Raw genomic sequence first — 23,483 nt, 5'->3', positions numbered from 1 at the left:
ATTGGCTTTATGTTGTGCGTCTTAGCTTCTCAACAGCAGAGATCTCACTAGTTCTGTCAGTAATGGATATAGGATGTTTTTGTAAATATATCAAGCCCTGTGGAATAATTGTGACAACAAAAGTATTAAAAATGTTTTTTTGTTGTTGTTGTTTATTTACATTTTACACTACTCAGACCTAATTTTACATGTATTTGTTTATAAACTCAACAGCGCTGTGTTTACTGTTTACATAAAGCCTGTATTAAGTCTAGAACATGTCTCTGTTGAAATAAACTAACCACACACATTAGACAGTATTCCTAATAATCCACACTCCACAGGGCTGTCGTTATGTTAAGGTACATTAATGTTAATCTCATTGATTTATTATAAGTTAAATTTAACTGCTCTCTGCTCCAAAAACCTCCGCCTCCTCCACTTCCTGCTTCCTGTGTGTATGACGTAATGCTAAACGCGCTTTTTCACATTAAAAGTCTGCGCTAAATTCTGTGCTCTGCGTTTTAATTAATTAAACGATTACTCGAGGCACAGAAAATGAATCATTATTTTTTTTTAATCAACGAACTCGAATTACTCGAGTAATTGTTTCAACCCTAGTTTAGTAAAGCGCCTGCGCTGTACTTGTTTCCATTTACATCCCCCCCCCCCAATTATCATTGTATAATTCGCACCCTGACCCCCACCATGAAAAGCACCCTCTTCTTAATAAAAGCGTAGAAGCCACCTCTACCAACCCGGCATGGTTCAGAGCGATCACACTAGCCAGTTGAGCCATGCTTAGGAAGGTGACCGTGCCCTAAATCACCCTCAATCAACAGGGTATGTCATACTGTACAATTTAATTATTAAATCCGTTCTATAAAATAATAAACACAATATAAAATTGAGTTTAAAGGATATACATGGCAAAAAAAATTAAACCTGTCCAGAATGTTAAAATTATATAAACTGTTTGTTTATATAATAGTCTGTTGTATACTAGAGCACAAGGTTAAGATTTGTTTTGTCAATTTGTGATTTTTTAAATATTGAATGTGTTGCAGTAGCTTCTTTGGTTTTATTAATCATTCATGCAGATTTGTGAACTATGTTGTAGCCATAGACATAATTTAGTATTCATTTGTCTCTTGCAGTGCCGGTGAGATCACCTATAACCTGGAAACTGCTGGTGTTCTTAGGATGGAAGTGCAGAAATACTATGAGCACATTGATGCTCTGAGGTTAGTCGAAGGCAGAAGTCACAAACGTCAGAGTAGTGCTGGGCGATATACCGGTTCATACGGCATACTGGAGGGGAAATTGAAACCGGTATGCATCATACAGCCATAACGCCAGAGGCCCTACAGAGTCCCGTGTGGAACAGCACTGCAGAAAAAGCATACAGCTTAACTAGGTAACATATTGGAGTGACTGGAGTATATAGACATGAATACGAACTGGAGTGAGAGGAATGGAATTGATCCACAGTTTGAACAAACGTTCCTCTCGTACCCCAGACAAGCCCAGACTTGGTCCTGAATGCGGAGTCTTGTGCAATAGAGCTTTTGAGAAATAGCTCTCTTAAATACTTAAACAAGGACTTATAAAATAAGTAAGTAAGTAAAATAAAAAAAATACTGTGTTCTACTGTGAAACTGGCAGAATTTAGAAAAATACCATAATATACATTTTTGGTGATACCGCCCAGCACTATGTCAGAGCTGCTCTCAGTCTTAGAAAAGTGCACATGAAATTAGAACGGATGCTATTGAACATGCTTGTGTTTTGTAGTAAGAAGATTTTAACACTAGGGATGAAAGATGATGTGCAGCCTCACCAGAGGACACTCCAACTGCAGAGGATGGTGCGCTACTCAGCCACATTGTTTGTACAGGTGAGACACTATATATATATATATATATATATATATATATATATATATATATATATAATAACTATATATGTGTGTGTGAAATGTGGGTTGAAAAATTTAAAGGGGCCGAATATTTTTGCAAGGCAGTGAGTGTGAGTGTGAGTGTGAGTGTGAGTGTGAGTGTTCCCCCACCCCCACCCAACTCGCACTCCCAACCCTAATCCAGCATGCCCACTGTTTTACAACTAACCACTGTGTGCCGTTCAGCAGAGCGCTGAGAAGGGGTTAGACAGCCATGGCCCCGCCCCCGGAGTGAAAATCATGAATCTGATTGGTTAGATTGTCTTACGACTTTGCTAACAGACTCATTACTACACTCTTCTCAAAATCAGGAGAAGGATCCACGCAGACACACGGGGGCAGAAGCAATTTTAAAAAGTTCTGATTGGTCAGTACCGCTGTCAGTCAGATAAGAGTCCTATAGCAATATTATTCGCCCCCTTGCATTAATACTTTGTAGCGCCACCATTCTTCCTTGCAAAACAGCTGGAGCTCAGTGAGGTTGGATGGAGAGCGTTTGTAAACAACAGTTTTCAGCTCTTTCCACAGATTCTCCATTGGATTCAGGTCTCTAACACCTGGATACCTGGATTTATTTGTGAACCGTCCAATTGTAGATTTTGCTTTATGTTTTGAATCATTGTCTTGTTGAAAGATAAATCTCCGTCCCAGTCTCAGGTCTTTAAACTTCTCAACAACAGTATCTCAGACCTGCCTGGTTTGTTCCTTGGTTTCATGATGCTCTCTGTGCTTTAAACAGAACTCTGAGACTATCACAGAGCAGGTGCATTTATACAGAGACTTGATTACACACAGGTGGATTCTATTTATCTATCATCATCATGCATATCTCAGAACAGTTTTAGTTATACTGAACTGATCTCAGTAAGGGAACTTGGTCACGGTTCAGTTCATTCTCAGAACACAGCTGCCCTGCCCCCGCCCAACGCACCGATCTGTTGTCTGTCCAGTTCAGACTTCCAGCTCCGACCCAGTCGGAGATCTCTCTCTCGCACGTGCACACACACACACACACACACACACACACACACTGCTCCTCATCCCTGAGATTTTTTATACTCCTCAAATTAGGTTCGAATGCAGAAATTCTCACAACCAAGCTGAGACATTTACAATCCAATTTATCTTACAGCACCCAACGTTAATTTTATCTCCCCTCAAACATACAGGTATATACTATTATTTTAATTGACACCAGTAATATACATATAATTGCATTTTGCATTTCTTACATTAATTTTTTTATTTACATTTAAATATCCACTCTAAACGTTTGCGTCTGAAGAATAACAAATGTTATTAATCGCAGTTAATCACAGAATTTTGTTGTGATTAATAGGATTATTTTTTTCATCGATTGACACTACTTATATATATATATATGTATTATTTATTATAGTTATTATATTAGTTATATATATATATATATATATATATATATATACAGTGCCTTGCAAAAGTATTTGGCCCCCTTGAACTTTTCAAATTTGTGCCACATATCAGGCTTCAAACATAAAAATCTGAAATTGTAATTTTTTCGTGAAGAATCAACAACAAGTGGGACACAATCATGCAGTGGAACGAAATTTATTGGATATTTTAAACTTTTTTTTAGAAATAAAAAACTGAAAGGTGGGGCGTGCAATATTATTCAGCCCCTTTACTTTCAGTGCAGCAAACTCACTCCTGAAGTTCAAAGAGAATCTCTGAATTAACTTCATTTAGGTCAACATTGGATAATAATAGTATATACCTGTATGTTTGGGTGCTGTAAGATAAATTGGATTGTAAATGTCTCAGCTTGGTTGTGAGAATTTCTGCATTCGAACCTAATTTGATTAGTATAAAAAAATCTCAGGGATGAGGAGCAGTGTGTGTGTGTGTGTGTGTGTGTGTGTGTGCGCGTGCGAGAGAGAGAGATCTCTGACTGGGTCGGAGCTGGAAGTCTGAACTGGACAGACAACAGATCGGTGCGTTGCGCGGGGGCAGGGCAGCTGTGTTCTGAGAATGAACTGAACCGTGACCAAGTTCCCTTACTGAGATCAGTTCAGTATAACTAAAACTGTTCTGAGATATGCATGATTGTTTTTTTCAGTTGGTTATATAGATGTAATTACGAAGACAGTTGCTCTTTTCCATCCAGCCCCTCTGTCCACTTAAGCAAAGTGTGTGTGTGTGTGTGTGTGTGTGTTTATCCTACAGGAAAAGCTTCTGGGTCTGATGTCTCTTCCTACAAAGGAGAAATATTTGGAACTGAAAGAGAAAAGGAAAGTGGAGCAGGAGAAAAGAATCCAGCAGGAGAGACTGGTGAGTAGTTCTATTATAAGACCGAATATATAAATATATATATATATATATATATATATATATATATATATATATATATATATATATATATATATATATATATTTATATTTATACACAGGTCCTTCTCAAAAAGTTTGCATATTGTGATGAAGTTCATTCTTTTCCATAATGAAATGATCAAATTAAACTTTCATATATTTTAGATTCATTGCACACCAACTGAAATATTTAAGGTCTTTTATTGTTTAATACTGATGAATTTGGCATGCAGGAGCAAGAGGGTAAGACACAGAAAGAAATTTCTGAATGAATAGGCTGTTCCCAGAGTGCTGTATCAAGGCACCTCAGTGGGAAGTCTGTGAGAAGGAAAAAGTGTGGCAGAAAACGCTGCACCATGAGAAGAGGTGACCGGGCCCTGAGGAAGATCATGGAGAAGGGCCGATTCCAGACCTTGGGGGACCTGCGGAAGCAGTGGACTGAGTCTGGAGTAGAAACATCCAGAGCCACCGTACACAGGCGTGTGCAGGGAATGGGCTACAGGTGCCGCATTCCCCAGGTCAAGCCACTTTTGAACCAGAAACAGCGGCAGAAGCTTCTGACCTGAACAGAGAAGCAGCACTGGACTGGTGCTCAAATTTTGCATGTCATTCGGAAATCAAGGTGCCAGAGCCTGGAGGCAGACTGGGGAGAAGGAAATGCCAAAATGCCTGAAGTCCAGTGTCAAGTACCCACAGTTAGTGATGGTCTGGGAGCCATGTCAGCTGCTGGTGTTGGTCCACTGTGTTTTATCAAGGGCAGGGTCAATGCAGCTAGCTATCAGGAGATTTTGGAGCACTTCATGCTTCCATCTGCTAAAAAGATTTATGGAGATGAAGATTTTATTTTTCACCACGACCTGGCACCTGCTCACAGTGCCAAAACCACTGGTAAATGGTTTACTGACCATGGTATTACTGTGCTCAATTGGCCTGCCAACTCTCCTGACGTGAACCCCATAGAGAATCTGTGGGATATTGTGAAGAGAAAGTTGAGAGACACAAGACCCAACACTCTGGATGAGCTTAAGGCCGCTATCGAAGCATCCTGGGTAGGGCTGGGGCGACGCGTCGACATAATCGACGTCATCGATTACGAAAATACATCGATTTGCATAACGTGCGTCGGCGCGTCGTAAACATGGCGGCGCCTGGGGAGAGCATTAGAGGTTAGATCGGTCCCAAAAATTCCGACTGGCTGTTTTCGGGCTGTTTGAATGAGCGAAATATGATCAGAATTATGTTAAATTACACTGTAACATAGAGGCATAGAACTATTATTTAATTAAAATGATTTTTAAGAACAGCTAAACACAGTGCTGCAGGTCAAACGCGGAGGAGTTCACGTGCGAGAGAGAGAGAGAGAGACAGAGAGAGAGAGAGATTTGCGTGTTCTGGTGAGAGCTACTCACAGGTGAAGGTTCTCTTTGATCTCCTCGTGCTCATATTCTAGTCCCATTCATAATTCTGCAGCTCCCTCAGTGTTTTCTGCCGTATTTTGCGGCTAGCGCGAGAGCTTACAACTGACACCGCGGACCGCGAGGTGCCGCCGCGCTTGTGCCGAATCCGACTCTCTGCTGAATCTGACTCCCGCTTCGCGGACAGAATCGGCACAACACCCCCGCTGTAGAACTGCGGTAGTGAAAACAGCGCTTATAAATAAATTAGTTTAGTTTCACTTTCAGTTTTCGTTATTTTCGTTTTTTTTTTTTAAATAAAAATATAATTAAAAAACAGATGCCTACATCTCGGACTATTTTCTGGAGCCCGGGTCGGATTTCCGGTCGGGCCTCGGGTCATGTCGGGTTCGGACCAGAGAATCTAAGCTCTAGAGAGCATGGACTCCGGAGAGCAATCTCCAGCTACAAAAAAACGCCAGCGGGCATCTAAAGTTTGGGAGCATTTCACGCAAAAGGGCAACAATGTGGTCCTCTGCCATATGTGCAAAAGGAGCACTTGAAGCGCAAACATCCAGGAGCACTATGTCAACAGGGTCACACAGTAAGTTACCGTTTACATCAGGGTCTCCGCGAGTGTCCTTAAAAAGACTTAAGACTGTCTACCAAAGGTTTTAAACCTGCCACAGGCAGAAATTATACAGTTTTGGTTTATATTTGTGCATGGCATTTCGCAGTTTCCAGAAACAGTAGCATTATTCATAAGTTCAGGCCTTAAGTTATTTTAGCTAGCGCCGTCGGCGCTGCGGTGTTACACCGTTTTCTGTCACCGTCGGAATTTTGTGACCAGTGCTCACGGTTATGAGCGTTCATTGGCAAAACGGAAGCTTTCTATACCTACACCTTACCCTCAGCCCTAAACTAAACCGTTTTGGCCAGTCGGGGTAAACATTAGAAACGAACACGTTTCGAATCGGCCAGTGCACCGGTCTGCTGAGAACTACTTGCCAGTGGTCACAAAATCTAGCGGTCACAGAAAACAACACACGGAGGTGGTGTATGGGAGCTTATCCATTTTTAGCGTTATAGATCTAAACAACGTGTTGTACATGTAAGGGATTATAAGTGTGGGGTTTGGTTTAGTAGGCTTGTGTTGTTGTTGTTGTTATTATATATAAATATAGTAATTTATCGTTTGCTTTAAAACGTAAAATAATAATTATTTAAATATGTTTCTCAATAAATAGATTAGTCGACTAATCGAAAAAATAATCGTTAGAATAATCGTTTAAAAAATAATCGTTAGGGACAGCCCTAATCCTGGGCCTCCATAACACCTCAGCAGTGCCACAGGCTGATTGCCTCCATGCCACGCCGCATTGAAGCAGTCATTTCTGCAAAAGGATTTAGACCAAGTATTGAGTGCATAACTGAACATAATTATCTGAAGGTTGACTTTTTTTGTATTAAAAACACTTTTCTTTTATTGGTTTTTGAGATACTTTTTTGCCAAAATCATCAATATTAAAACAATAAAAGGCTTAAACTACTTCAGTTGTGTGTAATGAATCTAAAATTAATGAAAGTCTAATGTTTATCAGTACATTACAGAAAATAATGAACTTTATCACAATATGCTATTTTTTTGAGAAGGACCTGTATAAATCTATGTTAAAAGAGAACTCCTGTGTGAAATGGACTTGGCTTGTAGTGAAACATGATAATGAGTTTAAAAAAATTCATCACTGTTCTTTCTCTGCATTCCCAAATACAGCGCTTTTAGTCGATTATCCCAACAGGTGTACAATGCTATTGATAGGGTTTGCCATGAAAAGAAATGGCTATTTTTACACCATCAGTCACCTACAAGGTGATGACAGAACAGGCTCCTTCCTACCTGCACTCACTCCTGAAGGCTTATGTTACCTCCCTGCCGACGCGCTCCTCCAATGAACGTCGCCTCGCTTTACCAAACAAACATTCACACAAAGCAATCCAGACTGTTCTCATACAGAGTTCCCCAATGGTGGACTATTTCACTATTTCCCTTTGACCTTCATTAGGCCCTGTCAAAAATGTTTTACCTTAAACTTCTATTACACTTTGTACATCACTGTTGTAAGTTGCTTTGGACAAAAGTGTCTGCCAAATGTAATGTAATAAACAAGCTCAAAGTAGGCCCTCCTTTCAAAGGTCCTGACATTTAGGAGAACTTTGGAAGTGCACATCTTAATAAAGCTTTAGACAACCATCTTACCTGTCCCGGTTTAGAACAGCTGATATTTGAGAGCAGCCCACACATGCATTTAATGCATTAAGGTCACAAAAAGATGCTGTTTACTGCTGTTACTTATTTTAATTAACTTTCAGAGCTATGTTAACACAGTTACTAGTAAATAATTAAGTTTTCCAATGGAACAGTGTTTGTTATTGCTGCCTTTCTCCTTCTTCCACCTACAGGCAGCCCTGGAGTCACAAAAGCGTCATTCTGAAATCGACAAGAACCGTACAACCCTCAACGCTAATGGAGATGCCCTCCGGCCCGCCGGCGGCCCTCGCATGACCAAAGCCGGCGGCTGGTTGCCCTTGTCAGACACTGCCCACTCGCGCAGCCGTGAACTGGACGACCCTCTGCTGCAACAGATTGACAATATCGAGTCGTTCCTGAAACAGGCGAGGGCGGCCAATAGGACGGACGAGATCGCCATGCTTGAGGAGAACCTGCGGCAGCTGCAGGACGAGTTTGACGCCCAGCAGACTAGCAGAGCCATTGAGCTGTCTCAGCAGCTGGCTGATGAGGAGAGCCTGCAACAGAGCCAGATCCAGTACCTCCAGAAAAAGAAGCTGGAGGGTAAAATGCCCATTAGAGCACAAACCTTGGATTTCGGAGAAGTGAGAAATGCAGCAGAACGTACAGAGAAGGAATTCGATTCCAGAGAAAATCTAAATGCAAGCCCAGTGCTTAGTACACTGCTTAAGACTCAGTCAATTAAATCATTCCCACGTTTACCTGGGAATTCGCCACCACTGCAGAGAGATGAGCGCGCACCGACACCCCCTGCTGGAGAGACCCAGAACAGCAGCGGCACTGCTTCTCTAAATCCATTCGATGAGGCAGATTCCACGCCGATTGAGGAAGATCCAACAAACCCATTCAGTGAAGAAATCCAGAAAGAACACAGCCAAGTGTTGAGCACACAAAACAAAGAGTACAACCCTTTTGAGGACGAGGAGGATGAGGAAAAGGAAGGGAATAACAGTGGCTCTGGAAATCCCTTTGAAGATGAAGATGACAATGGTAACGACAACCAAGGTAACCCTTTCAAGACACCTAACAAAACTCTTAACAAGACACCAGCAGCTTCAACCAATCCCTTTGACAATGACCATAATGAAGGCCCAGCAACGGACGACATAATCGAAGAAGAGTTACTCCTGCAGCAGATCGATAACATCCGAGCATACATTTTCGATGCCAAGCTAAGCGGTCGCACCGATGAAGTGGAACTGCTGTCACAAAACCTGAGAGAGCTACAGCGCACCCTACAGCAGCAGAAGAGAAAAACACACTGACCTCCATCCACCTTTCCTCCTTAGCCTTTCTCCTGATGTACAGTAGTCAGGACACATTTAATGTCCTGAATTGTCTTGCCATTTGTCACAGTTAAAAACAGACATACATACATACATACATATATATACACACACACACACACACACACACACACACACACACACACACTGTGCTGGGGGTCCACAGTCCAGCAGGTTTGGTGCTGCTCAAAAACACCTATTCAATGTGGACCAGATGTTTCTAAGCAGTAGACTGTGTGACCCTTTAAGACCAGGAGCAGTTTTCATCCCCTGGACTATAGTTCCACTCACTCACAGAATCACAAAGGCATGAACTTCTAACTGGACACTGCTTTCAGATCTTGTTATGTATAAATAAGTGGGGTTGAAACAAGACTTAACAGATAAAACCTGGTGAGAATTACTGATCTGAACAAACTATTATTTCAGGGTTCTTCAAATCCGTTCCTGGAGGGCCATATTTATTCATTTCTGGAGCTTTGTATAGCAAAGAACTTGACAAATTGATATTTATTGCCATACACGGCTTAAAATTATGTATATATCATATATAAGGTTCAGAGGTTAAACTAAGGCTGCACAGTTTATTATTTCAGTATCTTCATTGTAATTTAAGCAAAAATCAGGATTTTTTCTCAGAAACTCACAAAGGTCCATATCTTAGAATTGATTATATTTACTCCTTAAATACACAGACTGCATTGTTAATTATCATGGCATGTTGGATCATTGGCTCATTTACATGTGGGGTAGGGCTGCATGATACTAAACAATACAGATATTGCATTATTTGTGTGTACTGCTACATTTTGGATTATGCAGTGTTTTGAATGAAGATTTCCTGTTGAATGGGACATTGTAGGCTTAAGTGTAGGCTTAATCTCGGGAGTGTCTCGGAAACTAGTTCGGAAAATCATTTGCAGATGTGCACAGACAGTTTTTCACTACAGGAAATGTTCTGCATAAAAAAGAACTGGCATCTGTGTAGAGAAGGTCAAATTACAGTTTAAGAAACATGTTCTGAATCATTTATAAAACCTATAAAAGTAATGAATAGGTTGTAGCTTTTAAATGTGATTTTTTTTTTTTTGGTGCGTTTACTATGCTCAGATTTACACGGCGTGGCACGCTGACCCTCCTTCACCCTCAGAGAATTTCTATTCGTATTTCAACCTGCGATCTCATTAATTAAGTCTGTGACATGACAAACTGTAAATTACCCAGAAAATGACCATGTGGGCTCACGCCAACATTTTCTGGACTTTTTTTCAAAGAAGCTGTCTGGTAAAGGGTAAACTGATTAGAATGTGTGTTAACATTAGAGCTGTAAGATACATTTTATAATATTTTTATAGTTATTGTAGTTATAGTTTTTTTAAGTAAATAAGAAATAGAAAAGGCTTCAATTAGTTTGTGAATATAAAACAAATTAAAAATGCATTTCCTGCGTGCACCAGCAGACTGAGGACTTTGATCCTCTGACAAAATGAGGCTGGAGGTAGAGTGACATACAAGCTGACAGTAAACACATATTAAACTGCTTCTTAACCTGAAAAACATTAGTGCAGCCAAGTGCCAACAAACCGTAGAGAAGCTTAAACTAATTTGGAATTTTCATTGTATTTTACTTCAGGTTATCTAATACTGTTTTCACATATCAGATGTTTTGTCTGTACTAAACGTTTAACACATGCAGCTTCTCTCTGTAGTGAGTTACCGTTTGTGTGTGTTTTGCTGGACACTGGCCTTCAAAGACTGGATTTGAAGAACTCTGCATTTCGTTCTTGATTATTTAGTGCTTTTTTAATCTTTTGATATTGTTTGCTAATCTAATACAAACAGCCTAACACCTTGTGAGCCAAGCCAACAAACATGCCGATTCAAGCACCTTGATTGAAAATCATGCACTTTTAACACAAGGTAACCATTAATGGAGAACTGCTAGCCTTTCACTAAAGCCACATTAGAGTTGACATCAAGTTTTGTTATGGCTAATTGTTTATTTAAAGAACTGGACATTCTACTGCTTTTTAGTTTCAGCAGGCTGGGAATTACACTATTGTTACATGTGAGAATTGAGGCTTTCTCTGAAAAAAGAATTAACAAACTTCCTGAAAGATTTTCATACTTTTGTGGTATATGTGTGATACTTCACTCATTGGCAGAAATAAATTACGCACCAGGCAACAGGATGACCTGTACATCACTGAGCTTTTAGTCTTCTTTCACCACTAGCAGGGGTGACTGTGTTATGTAAAAGCTCTTCAGATCACAACAGAGGTTGGGATAGTGTGTCACCCAGCAAATGCAGGATTGACATGTTACCACCAAGCCTTCATACTTAAACCCAATAGTTGTGGGATCCCAAATTTTACCTGTATTTCTCACATAGCAGTCCAGGTTTACCCTCTCAAATTCTGTCAATTAAGCAAAATGTCTTTGAGTGTATGGTTGAGGCATGTCTAGCAGTCATTGATCTCTCTCTGGGAGGTGCACTACCCAGAAGTAGATGTTGATGTTACTGCATGCTGAGCTTTGCAGCAATCCAGGGCCGTTATATTTTTGACAGTAAGCGTTTAACTAATGACCAGCAGGCTATTTATTTATAAGTTACTGATTAACACTAGCATGTAAACATGGAAACACAAAGCTGAAGCATGTATGATGACCCTGCATGCAGACCTTATGAGCAGCATAACATCTTTGGTGGAATTAAAGAAAGTGAGTATGTTGGTAAACTAACAGATTCTAAATGCAAACTCTGAACGAAAGCCTTTTTCATGTGTTGGCCTCAGTGTGAAGTTAAACTACAAACTTGTGAAAGTGGTGGAATGTCCCATGTAAACAGTCCCAGCATCATAACACCTGACTTAACATGTTTATGCCACTAAATGCAACTTCTTCTAGCTGTGCATAACTTCTCTACATGGTTATGCTGTACCTTTACAGACTTCTACATTTTTAATGCCATTGTTGGATGTATGCTTTATTATTTTAGCTAAACTTTAGCTACAAAATTGACATTTTATATAACACTAAATCAGTTATGTGCTGTTTAAAATGTTCTTACTCTACAAACATTTCACTTTAATTGAAGAGCGTAGCTGTTCATTTCATGGTTGTGTTAGGGTTAAGGCTTATGTATCATAAACCAGCAGTATTCCACTACGCAGACAACTGCACAGGATCAAGCGTGGCGCCTTTCTGAAACATGTCTTGATGTCCTTCTAACAAGGAGTAGGCTGAAGTAATGTGTAACCGTCTATGAAGTGTCTGGTGACTGAATAAAATGCCTGTAAACATTTTAGAGCTATCAGAACATAAACACTGCACTAATAAAAAATGACCAAGTAAGAACAGAAGGATTAGATTGATCTTTTTTTTTTTTGCTTATTTGCAATTAATATTGGAAAGAGGTTGTGCTCAGTTAGTGGGGGCCCTGGTGACAAACCTTGGCACTGCAACACTTCTCTTCCTGTTAGTCTAGACAGAGCAGGGCTTTAGCATCCACTCAGTGGCCACTGTCACAGATTATAGTATTAAACACTTTATTTCTCATTCTTAATGTAACAAAAGACAAAAACAACTATGCCAAGGCTGAAATTTGTTAACTCTTCAGCTCTTCTGCATGACCTGAACATAGAGCTGAAAGCCCTGACATGAGTATTTTTTTCATGAAGTGAGTTTAATCCTTTAGTTCTACTCCGATCGTTCCCTTTCCCGACGCCTCTCAAAGTCCTTAGTCCTCAGAACTAGATGCCATTTTTGCTCTGTATTTGCCGGTCATCTCTTTGGGGAGGGGTACAAGGCCAGGGTGAGGAACCTGACCCTCCACTTCGCTTATGCACTCCCGCAGGAAGTACTTCTTTGGCCCGAAGTTTGCTGGATTTGAAGCTTCCATCTTGGCCAAAGCTTCAGCCTGAAGAACCTTACTGTGAAAAGAGAAGAAAAAACACACATTACACTTCTATAATATATAATACAATGCTCAAAAAAAAGGGAACACTTAACACAATATAACTCCAAGTAATTTAAAATTCTGTGAAATCAAACTGTCCACTTAGGAAGCAACACTGATTGTGAATCAATTTCACCTGCTGTTGTGCAAATTGAACAGACAACAGGTAGAAATGAGAGGCAATTAGCAAGACGACCCCGATAAAGGAGTGGTTCTGCAGGTGGGGACCACAGACCACCTTTAGTACTAGGGCTGCAACGATTGTCAACACGGAATTTCATTGTCGACGTGTCACTAATGTGTGATGGAGCGGGACATGTAGTCCCGCTCCCGCAATTTGATAACTAGCTAAGAAAATTATAATAATCACACTATGATTCACATGCAAGCAACAAAAACCCCTCAAAAAATAATCCTTTGGAGGATGGACACACACACACACACACACACACACACACCCACCAATGGGAGATTTTCAGCATCTCCAGCAGGCACGTGCAGAGGGGAGGTGGAGGGTGCTTGAGCACCTGCCTGTTTGGGTGGGTCTTTCTCATCTGAATTGTTCCGGAATCAACCAAACCTTATGCTTATTTGGCCAGTGAGGTTTTAGTGTGGGCGCGAGAGAAAAACGGTGATTTAGTAAACACAAACTAATTATATCTGACTCTGACTTCTATATTACTTGTGGTGGGTTAAACTACTACAGAAAGTTTAATAAGGTGGGTTTAAACAGGATTAACTCCTTCATTAACATTACTAACACTAGCTAAGTGTTAGGGGAATACTGTATTCTGTACACTATGTTAACATTGTTATAGTAACTATATAATATACAGCTCTGGAAAAAATAAAAGACCACGATTATTTTATTTGATTTGTTCTTTGAATACCTCTGGAATATGGTCAAGAGGAAGATGGATAATCACAAGCCATCAAACCTAGCTGAACTGTAGTGTGTTTTTAAACATTATTGTGTTTTTCCACTTTAATGTTGTGTGTGACTCCAAATCCAGGCCTCCACTGGTTAATAAATTTGATTTCCTTTGATGATTTTTGTGTGACTTTGTTGAAAGTTGAATGTGCTGACAAAGTATTCAGTGAGAATATTTCATTCATTTAGATCTAGGATGTGTATTTGAGTGTTCCCTTTATTTTTTGAGCAGTGTATATTATACAGGTCCTTCTCAAAAAATTTGCATATTGTGATAAAGTTCATTATTTTCTGTAATGTACTGATAAACATTAGACTTTCATATATTTTAGATTCATTACACACAACTGAAGTAGTTAAAACCTTTTATTGTTTTAATATTGATGATTTTGGCAAAAAAGTAAAGAAAAAACAAAAGAAATTAGCATATTTCATCCGACCAATAAAAGAAAAGTGTTTTTAATACAAAAAAGTAAACCTTCAGATAATTATGTTCAGTTATGCACTCAATACTTGGTCTAAATCCTTTTGCAGAAATGACTACTTCAATGTGGCGTGGCATGGAGGCAATCAGCCTGTGGCACTGCTGAGGTGTTATGGAGGCCCAGGATGCTTCAATAGCGGCCTTAAGCTCATCCAGAGTGTTGGGTCTCGCGTCTCTCAACTTTCTCTTCACAATATCCCACAGATTCTCTATGGGGTTCACGTCAGGAGAGTTGGCAGGCCAATTGAGCACAGTAATACCATGGTCAGTAAACCATTTACCAGTGGTTTTGGCACTGTGAGCAGGTGCCAGGTCGTGGTGAAAAATAAAATCTTCATCTCCATAAAGCTTTTTAGCAGATCAAATCTCCTGATAGCTAGCTGCATTGACCCTGCCCTTGATAAAACACAGTGGACCAACACCAGCAGCTGACATGGCTCCCAGACCATCACTAACTGTGGGTACTTGACACTGGACTTCAGGCATTTTGGCATTTCCTTCTCCCCAGTCTTCCTCCAGACTCTGGCACCTTGATTTCCGAATGACATGCAAAATTTGAGCACCAGTCCAGTGCTGCTTCTCTGTAGCCCAGGTCAGGAGCTTCTGCCGCTGTTTCTGGTTCAAAAGTGGCTTGACCTGGGGAATGCGGCACCTGTAGCCCATTTCCTGCACACGCCTGTGTACGGTGGCTCTGGATGTTTCTACTCCAGACTCAGTCCACTGCTTCCGCAGGTCCCCCAAGGTCTGGAATCGGCCCTTCTCCACGATCTTCCTCAGGGCCCGGTCACACTTTTTCCTTCTCACAGACTTCCCACTGAGGTGCCTTGATACAGCACTCTGGGAACAGCCTATTCATTCAGAAATTTCTTTCTGTGTCTTACCCTCTTGCTTGAGGGTGTCAATGATGGCCTTCTGGACAGCAGTCAGGTCGGCACTCTTACCCATGATTGCGGTTTTGAGTAATGAACCAAGCTGGGAGGTTTTTAAAAGCCTCAGGAATCTTTTGCAGGTGTTTAGAGTTAATTTGTTGATTCAGATGATTAGGTTAATAGCTTGTTTAGAGAACCTTTTCATGATATGCTAATTTTGTGAGAATTTGGGGTTTTCATGAGCTGTATGCCAAATTCATCAGTATTAAAACAATAAAAGATCTTAAATATTTCAGTTGGTGTGCAATGAATCTAAAATATATGAAAGTTTAATTTGATCATTTCATTATGGAAAAGAATGAACTTCATAACAATATGCAAACTTTTTGAGAAGGACCTGTAATGAACAGCACACAACAGTCCACTCACAAATGCATGTATAGCTGTCCATTACAGCAAACTGTAACTGACATTTGTATTTATGACATTGGTGTAAATGTAAGATATACTCTTTAGGAAAGTAAAAAAAAGCAACAAATATTACATTTTATGCTGCTTTAATGGACACATTTCTATAGCTGTGGTGAGCAACTCACAAAACCCAGAGTGGATTTTCAGGGGTATGTGTATTCTTCTATTGATTGAGTGGAACGGAGAAACTAAAATTTTACATTAAATTTGGGGGGGAGGCAGTGGACCTTCTTTAATGAAAAAAGAAATCACTTACGTTGATTTGCCCAGAATTTTCCTTATATGCTCCGATATTTCTTTATAGTCCTTTCCTTCCACGTCCATCAGCACCTGCTCTCCATCATCTACGATTTATTCATACACAAACCAAAATGTGCCAGTCAGTCATGTTGCTATCGGTCATGATGGTTTTAATGTATGTTTAATGTAATATTTAATTTGTATGTCTGGGAAATTAAAAATGAACATACCCAGGTAGAACCTGAGGAAAGGAGACGGTGTCATGTTTTTAAACATCATTATTTGGACCCATGGATTTTTGTACTGGATTTGTGGAATGCTGAAGAACACAAACTTCCTGAAAAGAACAAGGATTAGAATGTGGTTATTATCAGACTTATGATCAGACTGTCTCTTACAAAACTGGTTAAAACTGTAACAGAACAGTGTGTTCAGCATGACATACTGAACACACAGACAGTAATACCCTCCTCTGCAGAAATTACAAACTGTAAAAACTTTTATTAAATTTATTATATTCCACCAAATGGGTGCCATTTGTAGTTGTAACTGTTCCAAATTAATTATTTTATATTTTATTTTATTTTATATTTTTACAACTCTAAATCTAATAACACAAGTTTTACTTAATTTTTCACAAGGTTTCTAAGCCCAAGATGGTTAAACTTTTCTCAGTCCTGGGACCAAAACTCATGTCATTTAAAAAGTTAAAATGTTAAAAAAGCAAGTACAATAATTTATTTTATTTATTCTCAAGACAGTGTTTATTTTAAAGAAATAGTTCAAATAATTTATATGCATGACAAAAAAAAACAGTTTTTGTAAAATATATGCAAAGCTATTTTTATATTTTCAAAAAAAATCCAAACCTAAAATTGATTTAATTTACTATAGTGCAATTTATTAAGCAAATGGATAAATGATGAACTAGTGCTGGACGATATGGCCAAAATTTATATTCCTTAATTTCAGTCGATACGATATAATTTCGATATCGATATAAATACTTTGAAGGCCTCAGAAAAACTGCTAAGAATCCCTGCAATGGAAATCTGTACACTGATGTCTGAAATTTTAATTTCAGTCTTTAAAGCCTCCTCTCACAAAAAACTGTATAGTACTTTATAAATAAAAAATGATCAGAATAAATCAATGCTCACTTTTATTTGCATGTAGCAAAATAAAAACATGACATTCCTGCACTGTAAAACATTACAGCCACATTAAGTTATGTGAACTTATTTGTTCTTTTCAATTCCAATTGCCATGACAAGTTTAGTATATTGAATTCACGTTCCTTCTTTTTACATAAAAATGACTTAAAATAACATATTGTCTTAACTTCCTGTGAGTTATTCAAATTTACCCAAGTTTATTCAACTTACGTTTTTAAGTTATTGGTTAAAAAAAATGAAAGTGTGAAGATTTGAAAATGCAGAGAGGTAGAGTGATAGGCAGCAAGTTAGAAAAGACTGGAGTACTTTTTACAACTTTTAAAACTGTGGGCACATTGGGCTAAACACTTTTTAACCGACGCATAGCAGTTAATAATAACAAGGAGCAAAAAACTAAAGGGGATTACTTTCAGCTGCGGAGGGACACGCCTATCTTCGGACTCCTTGAGTGCGGCGTGAGTCACCAACACTCCAAAAAGTAATTCTGTGTTTTAGTCAGAAGAACTAATGTTATTAAGTTGAGTGAACTCACCGGCCAGAACAACTCAATTGTTTTCAACCGGAAAACTTAAAAATGTTTGTTGAGCCAATGAAAAAATGTGATTTCAACCAACTCCAGCTCTTTCTACAGTTGGTTCATGCAGCTTTCCTATTGGTTCCTGGTACCATATATCTGCATATTGTGGGTTTTAGGTGCGGACCGGAGCGGAGCCGAGATCCGTTCGGTTAGGGTCGGTTTCGCTTCATCGCGGGCGGGTTTCAGGTGCGGAGCGGAGCCGAGCGCAGCCGAGATCCGCTCGGTTTCGCTTCATCGCGGGTTGGTTTCAGGTGCGAAGCCTAGCCTATCTGGCTACGTGCCTGTATGATTGCGTCATCACGCACTGACGTAGCCCGGCTATGTTCAGCGCTGCAGTGAACTGACGCCGCTAAAAAACGCCTGTCTGTAAATAATACATATCGATATGTCACAAAAATTATATCACCGTTATTGAAACATTTCTTATCGCGATAAATACCGATATCGAAATATTGTCCAGGCCTATGATGAACCAAACAGAATTGGAAAAAAAATAGTTTACATTAACTAATATTCAAATTAATAAATCGATAAACCATGATATTTAGTAGAATCATCGGTTGTCACTTCCTGTTGTAGAATGTTTCAGATTTTTTTCTTTTTTTTGTTTGGAATTCCTTGTTCCCTTTACCTATGTAATATTGCCAGTTCTGGTGGAGACTTTGGGTGTAGTTAGATCCTTCCCCATGCTTCACAGTTAGTGAAACGCATGAAATGCACTTTTTTCCGTCCAAATGTACATTTGCACATTGTAGTCACTAACATGCATGCATATATAAACTACTTAACTTTTTAAAATTAACTTTAGGTCTTGCTGACTTGCTGAAGTAGGCGCTGACCTACACAATTAAAATTATTTATCGTGTTTTTTATTCATAATTATTCTGTTTTAGGGGGAGAATTCGACAGAACACCGGTGTAAACCAAAAATGCCAGAGCCGATTTTTTGTCCCAGTCCAGCCCTGGCTATGTAGCTGCTAAGGTTTAACTGAACCAGGCCTGCTCGCTTCGAGGCTTACAATTTACAGATCGTTTGCAGTAAGTGCTGGCCACCTCGGAGGTGGAGTTAGCGTTGGGGAATGAGCAGCAGGAGGAGACAGAGGACAAAACAAACACAGATACCCAGGACGGACTGCACACTCCAAATAGGAATGTACTGCTGAAGCCCTGCTGACAAGAGCTGCCAGTGCTTTCACTCAACATGTTTCCTTAATATCTGATGATACATCTTCATCACTGTATCATTTACTACTGAAAATAAATTACACATTGGTCCTAAAAAGATACTTTAGATAAGTTCTTTAAAATGTTTCGGATTGTTGTCTTGTTTTTTTTTTATTAAACTACTTTTTTCTTTGATTAGTGAACAGTTTGTGCGATAATATGGATTAGAACATTACTCAAATAGGTCTATTCACTGTATACCTGTAACTCTACCTCTTTACAACTTTACAACTGATGCTCTCAAACACATTAAGAGACAAGAAACTCAAGTAATTAACTTACGACGAGGCACAGCTGTTTCTATTGTTGTGTAAAATAGTCAATAGTAAATACGTGTGTGTATATATATATATATATATATATATATATATATACAGAAGAGACAGACTGACCTTGCTCCTTCACTCAGGTCTCCATGTGTGTTATAGTTCACCGTCATGATCTTCACCGAGTTCTTAAACACCACCTCTCCTCTCTGCAGATAATCCAGAGTTCTCCGGATAGGAAACCTTCCCTTCATCGGCATGATCTCCTCTTTACTCCCCGCGCTGCTCTAAAATCATTAATTCAGTAATATCAGTACTGTGTGTGTGTGTGTTAGAGAACGCAGCTCCTCTTCCTGCAGCTCCTACAGTCAGAGCGGTGTCGCCGCCCTGCGGGTTGGAGGGTTTGTTACAGTAAAGTGCCAGACAAGCGGTACTGAAATGAAAGAAAAGTAAAGAAAACGCTTTAATCTGTGAGGTAAGTGTTTATTAGCTGAGTAAAACACTAGCATTACAAAAAATACACACGCACTGTTTTCCTTAAAACATCTCATAATCTCTCCTCGTCTGAGTTTAATAGTTATTTCTAGTTCTCATCATATCAACACCTGGTTCGGTAGATGGTTCTTCAGCTTGGCTCACAGGATATAACATACTACATACTAGTTAAAAATAAGAAATCATTGTTACGTTTTTCTGTATGTATGTTTATTTGCATCTGTTCAAATCATATGTGGTGCTTTTTTAATCATATTGCTGAGATAAATGGATTAGTGTAATTTGCTTTTGCATAGTATTATATATATATATATATATATATATATATATATATATATATATATATATATATATATATATGGTATTATAATTTAAGGTAAATATTACAAACACAAAATTAAATTAGCAAGAAAATATAATTATAATATTATAATTATATACACACCTTGGTATATTTAAAAAAATATCAAAATAAGAAGTGCCATAAATACATTGATACTTTTATTTGAATCCCACTATTTCTTCTATTTAGTCTATTTCTCTTTCTTTGTAAATTTTGTTGTTGTTTTTTTTTTTACTATATTTTATGTTGTTGGATTAATAGTAATATAATACAGGAAATTGACAAATCCTGCACCTAACAGCTGGGGTTATGCATAGGGCTCAGCCAGGATCCACTACTCACTCAACTAACAACAATAGCAAAACCACCACAATCTGATACTGGCTCGACAAGAATCCAGAAGCACAGCCTAACACTATGTTCATGGTCCATTGCCTCAACTGCCAAGTAACAGACCTACCAAAAAATAACCTATGAACACATAGAATCCCTCCTTAATCTAAGCTCACTTCCTTTAACTATGGCAACAACACACTTACCTAAGCACAATCACACACAATAAATCACATTATAAGTTGCGTGAGCAGAACACAGCAACCACTACCATCTGATACTGGCTCGACAAGAATCCAGAAGCATAGCGAACTATGTTCATGGTCCGTGCCTCAACTGCCAAGTACTCAGACGTCTACAAAAACTCATGAGACAAATTATTACAAGAGCAGGACCACACCAATCCCCTTCATCCAAACTTTAACACAAACTTCAGTGCAAGCTCTTCTCGGGGGTCATCAGGCAGGCACCTTCCTTCGTCAGTGTTTCGCTGAATTAGGCCCACGACACCTCCAGAAGGCTCAACAGTGAAGTCTGGCGTCCCAGACCCACCCCCCTCCAAGCTTGCTGTAGAAGCACAAACTCACTCCCTTCCCCACACAGCCTCAGCCCTTCTGAACCACAACCACTGACTAGATCTTTCAGCTACATCTGACAACTCCTTCACTACAGTCCTTAGCACACGACCTCTAATTCCGAATTCAGACAGCAGTCTTGTGGCAGACTTCGCAACAAAGCCTCTAGTACCTACCTCTACCGGTCTAATATACGCTTGCCACCCACGCTCTCTCACCTCAGCCACCAAGTCTGTATACTTCAGCCTTTTCCTTTCATAAGCTCCATCTACCTCGTCTTCAAACGGAACAGTCAGCTCTATAAAATACACTATCCGCTTACTTTCAGAGTACAACACTACATCCGGCCTCAAGGTTGTAACCAGAATGCACTGTGGGATCTGCAGTTTACTACCTACATCCACTAATAACTTCCAATCTCGTGCATTGGCCCACTTACCAGCAGTTTTCAAGCACTGTGCTGTTTCTCCACTATGCTGCCCCTCACGCACAAACGTTATTACCCTACTGCAACCTACCACGGGCATGTTATTAACTTCTAACCGTTTCTTATCAAGTGCACCTGCAAGAGATCTAAGTACCTGATTATGCCTCCATGTGTAGCGCCCCTGGGATAGACTCACCTTACATGCCGACAAAATGTGCTTCAGCGTGCCACTTCCTGCACATAGCTTACAACTTGGATCCTCACCCACCCACTGAGCAAGGTTTTGTGGCGTTGGCAGAACATCATATGTAGCTCTCAAAAGAAACTTTATACGGCCTGTATCCAATCCCCATAACTCTCGCCAGGTGATTCTCCGCTTCTCTACACTTTCCCATCTCATCCACTGCCCCTGTTTACTCTGCCCTGCTGCTTTTGCCCTCCTTGCTTCCTCCTCCTGCTCACGAATAAACCCTGTAACCATACGCCTTTTCTCAGGTGATGTGGCCTTGCCGAATGCTTTCCAAGAATCACCTAAACCTAATCCTGCCCTCCCATTTTGCACCTGCCCCACAACATCCCTGTGCTCCAGTGCCCTCCTTGCGGCTTGAGTAGCTTCTCGAGCATTCCACTTTCTCCCAGACCTAGTCACTGGTGCTGTTGCTTTAACCAGCCCGTCTTTTGACCCTAACAACTGCATTTCACGTCCTACCTTAGCACATTTGAACTCCTCAACCAAGCTCGTCAACGGCAGTTCCAGCATCCCTCTCCCACACCACGCCACACTACTAAGGCAACGCGGCACCCCCAACCATGTCCTTATAGCCTTGCTCATAACCCTTTCTAACCTCTCAACTTCAGAAATCGGAATATCATAAACTGTAAGTGGCCACCTTAGACGAGGCAACAAACCAAACTGCAGACACCACAATTTTAATTTACCTGGCAGAAAAGACTTATCAATTCTATTAATGGCCTCCACCATTTCTGTCCTCAACCCTTCCACCTGCTCTTTATCATTCAGTGCTGCAGTATACCACCTACCTAAACTCTTAACTGGCTTTTCCAATATAGATGGTATGACTTCTCCCTCCATCATAAACCTTTCTTGTATCAATTTCCCTTTAACGATTGATACACTCCTAGACTTGCTCGGTTTAACTTTCATCCTAGCCAGCCTAAGATTATCATTTAACTTCCCTAGCAGTCGCCGGGTACATGGCACCGTGGTCGTTAATGTTGTCATATCGTCCATAAACGCCCTAACTGGTGGGAGCCGGGTGCCATCATGCAGCCTCTCCCCGCCTACGACCCACTTAGAAGCCCTAATAATCACCTCCATTGCCATCGTAAACGCTAGCGGTGAAATTGTACAACCTGCCATTATACCTATTTCCAGTCGTTGCCAAGATGTGACACACTCCCCTACACTAAAGCAAAACTGTATGTCTTCAAAATAGGCTTTAACTAACCTTGAAATCTCTTCTGGAACCCTAAAAAAATTGAATGCCTTCCACAACAATGCATGCGGTACCGAACCAAAAGCATTAGCCAGATCTAAAAACACCACATGTAGATCCTTTTTCTCGGCTCTTGCTGTTTGAATCTGATGCCAAATCATACTATTATGCTCTATGCAACCAGAAAAACCTGCAATTCCTGCCTTTTGTACAGACGTATCAATTAAATTATTTCTTTTCAGGTACGTTGCTAGTCTACGTGCAACCACACTAAAGAAGATCTTACCCTCCACATTCAACAAGCTTATGGGACGGAACTGATCAATAGCCACAGAATCCTTTTCTTTTGGGATAAGAACACCACCTGCTCTGCGCCACTCCTTTGGAA

At 39.9% G+C, this 23,483-nt stretch overlaps 2 protein-coding genes across 2 annotated transcripts in view; one reads left to right on the top strand and one right to left on the bottom strand.

Moving 5' to 3' along the window:
• LOC103046128 (rabenosyn-5) overlaps nucleotides 1-12,632 on the top strand; it is a 46,759-nt gene extending 34,127 nt beyond the window's left edge. Inside the window, exons 9-12 of the mRNA XM_022670756.2 lie at nucleotides 1,137-1,223; nucleotides 1,774-1,876; nucleotides 4,139-4,243; nucleotides 8,137-12,632. Of these exons, the coding sequence (XP_022526477.1) occupies nucleotides 1,137-1,223; nucleotides 1,774-1,876; nucleotides 4,139-4,243; nucleotides 8,137-9,249 (1,408 nt within the window). The 3' untranslated portion in view covers nucleotides 9,250-12,632. The remainder of the gene's footprint in view (nucleotides 1-1,136; nucleotides 1,224-1,773; nucleotides 1,877-4,138; nucleotides 4,244-8,136) is intronic.
• Nucleotides 12,633-12,801: 169 nt separating this feature from the next.
• mrps25 (mitochondrial ribosomal protein S25) lies at nucleotides 12,802-19,850 on the bottom strand. Its single transcript, XM_007239890.4, has 4 exons — nucleotides 19,592-19,850; nucleotides 16,454-16,560; nucleotides 16,240-16,327; nucleotides 12,802-13,202 (listed from the first exon to the last, which is right to left on the bottom strand). Exons 1-4 carry the CDS (start codon nucleotides 19,723-19,725, stop codon nucleotides 13,010-13,012), a joined length of 522 nt encoding a protein of 173 aa, XP_007239952.1. The 5' UTR covers nucleotides 19,726-19,850; the 3' UTR covers nucleotides 12,802-13,009.
• Between the last annotated feature and the right edge of the window lie 3,633 nt (nucleotides 19,851-23,483).

This window comes from Astyanax mexicanus, chromosome 12 (assembly GCF_023375975.1).
Source record: "Astyanax mexicanus isolate ESR-SI-001 chromosome 12, AstMex3_surface, whole genome shotgun sequence".
NCBI lineage: Eukaryota > Metazoa > Chordata > Actinopteri > Characiformes > Acestrorhamphidae > Astyanax > Astyanax mexicanus.
This window is presented reverse-complemented; position numbering and strand designations above follow the sequence as displayed.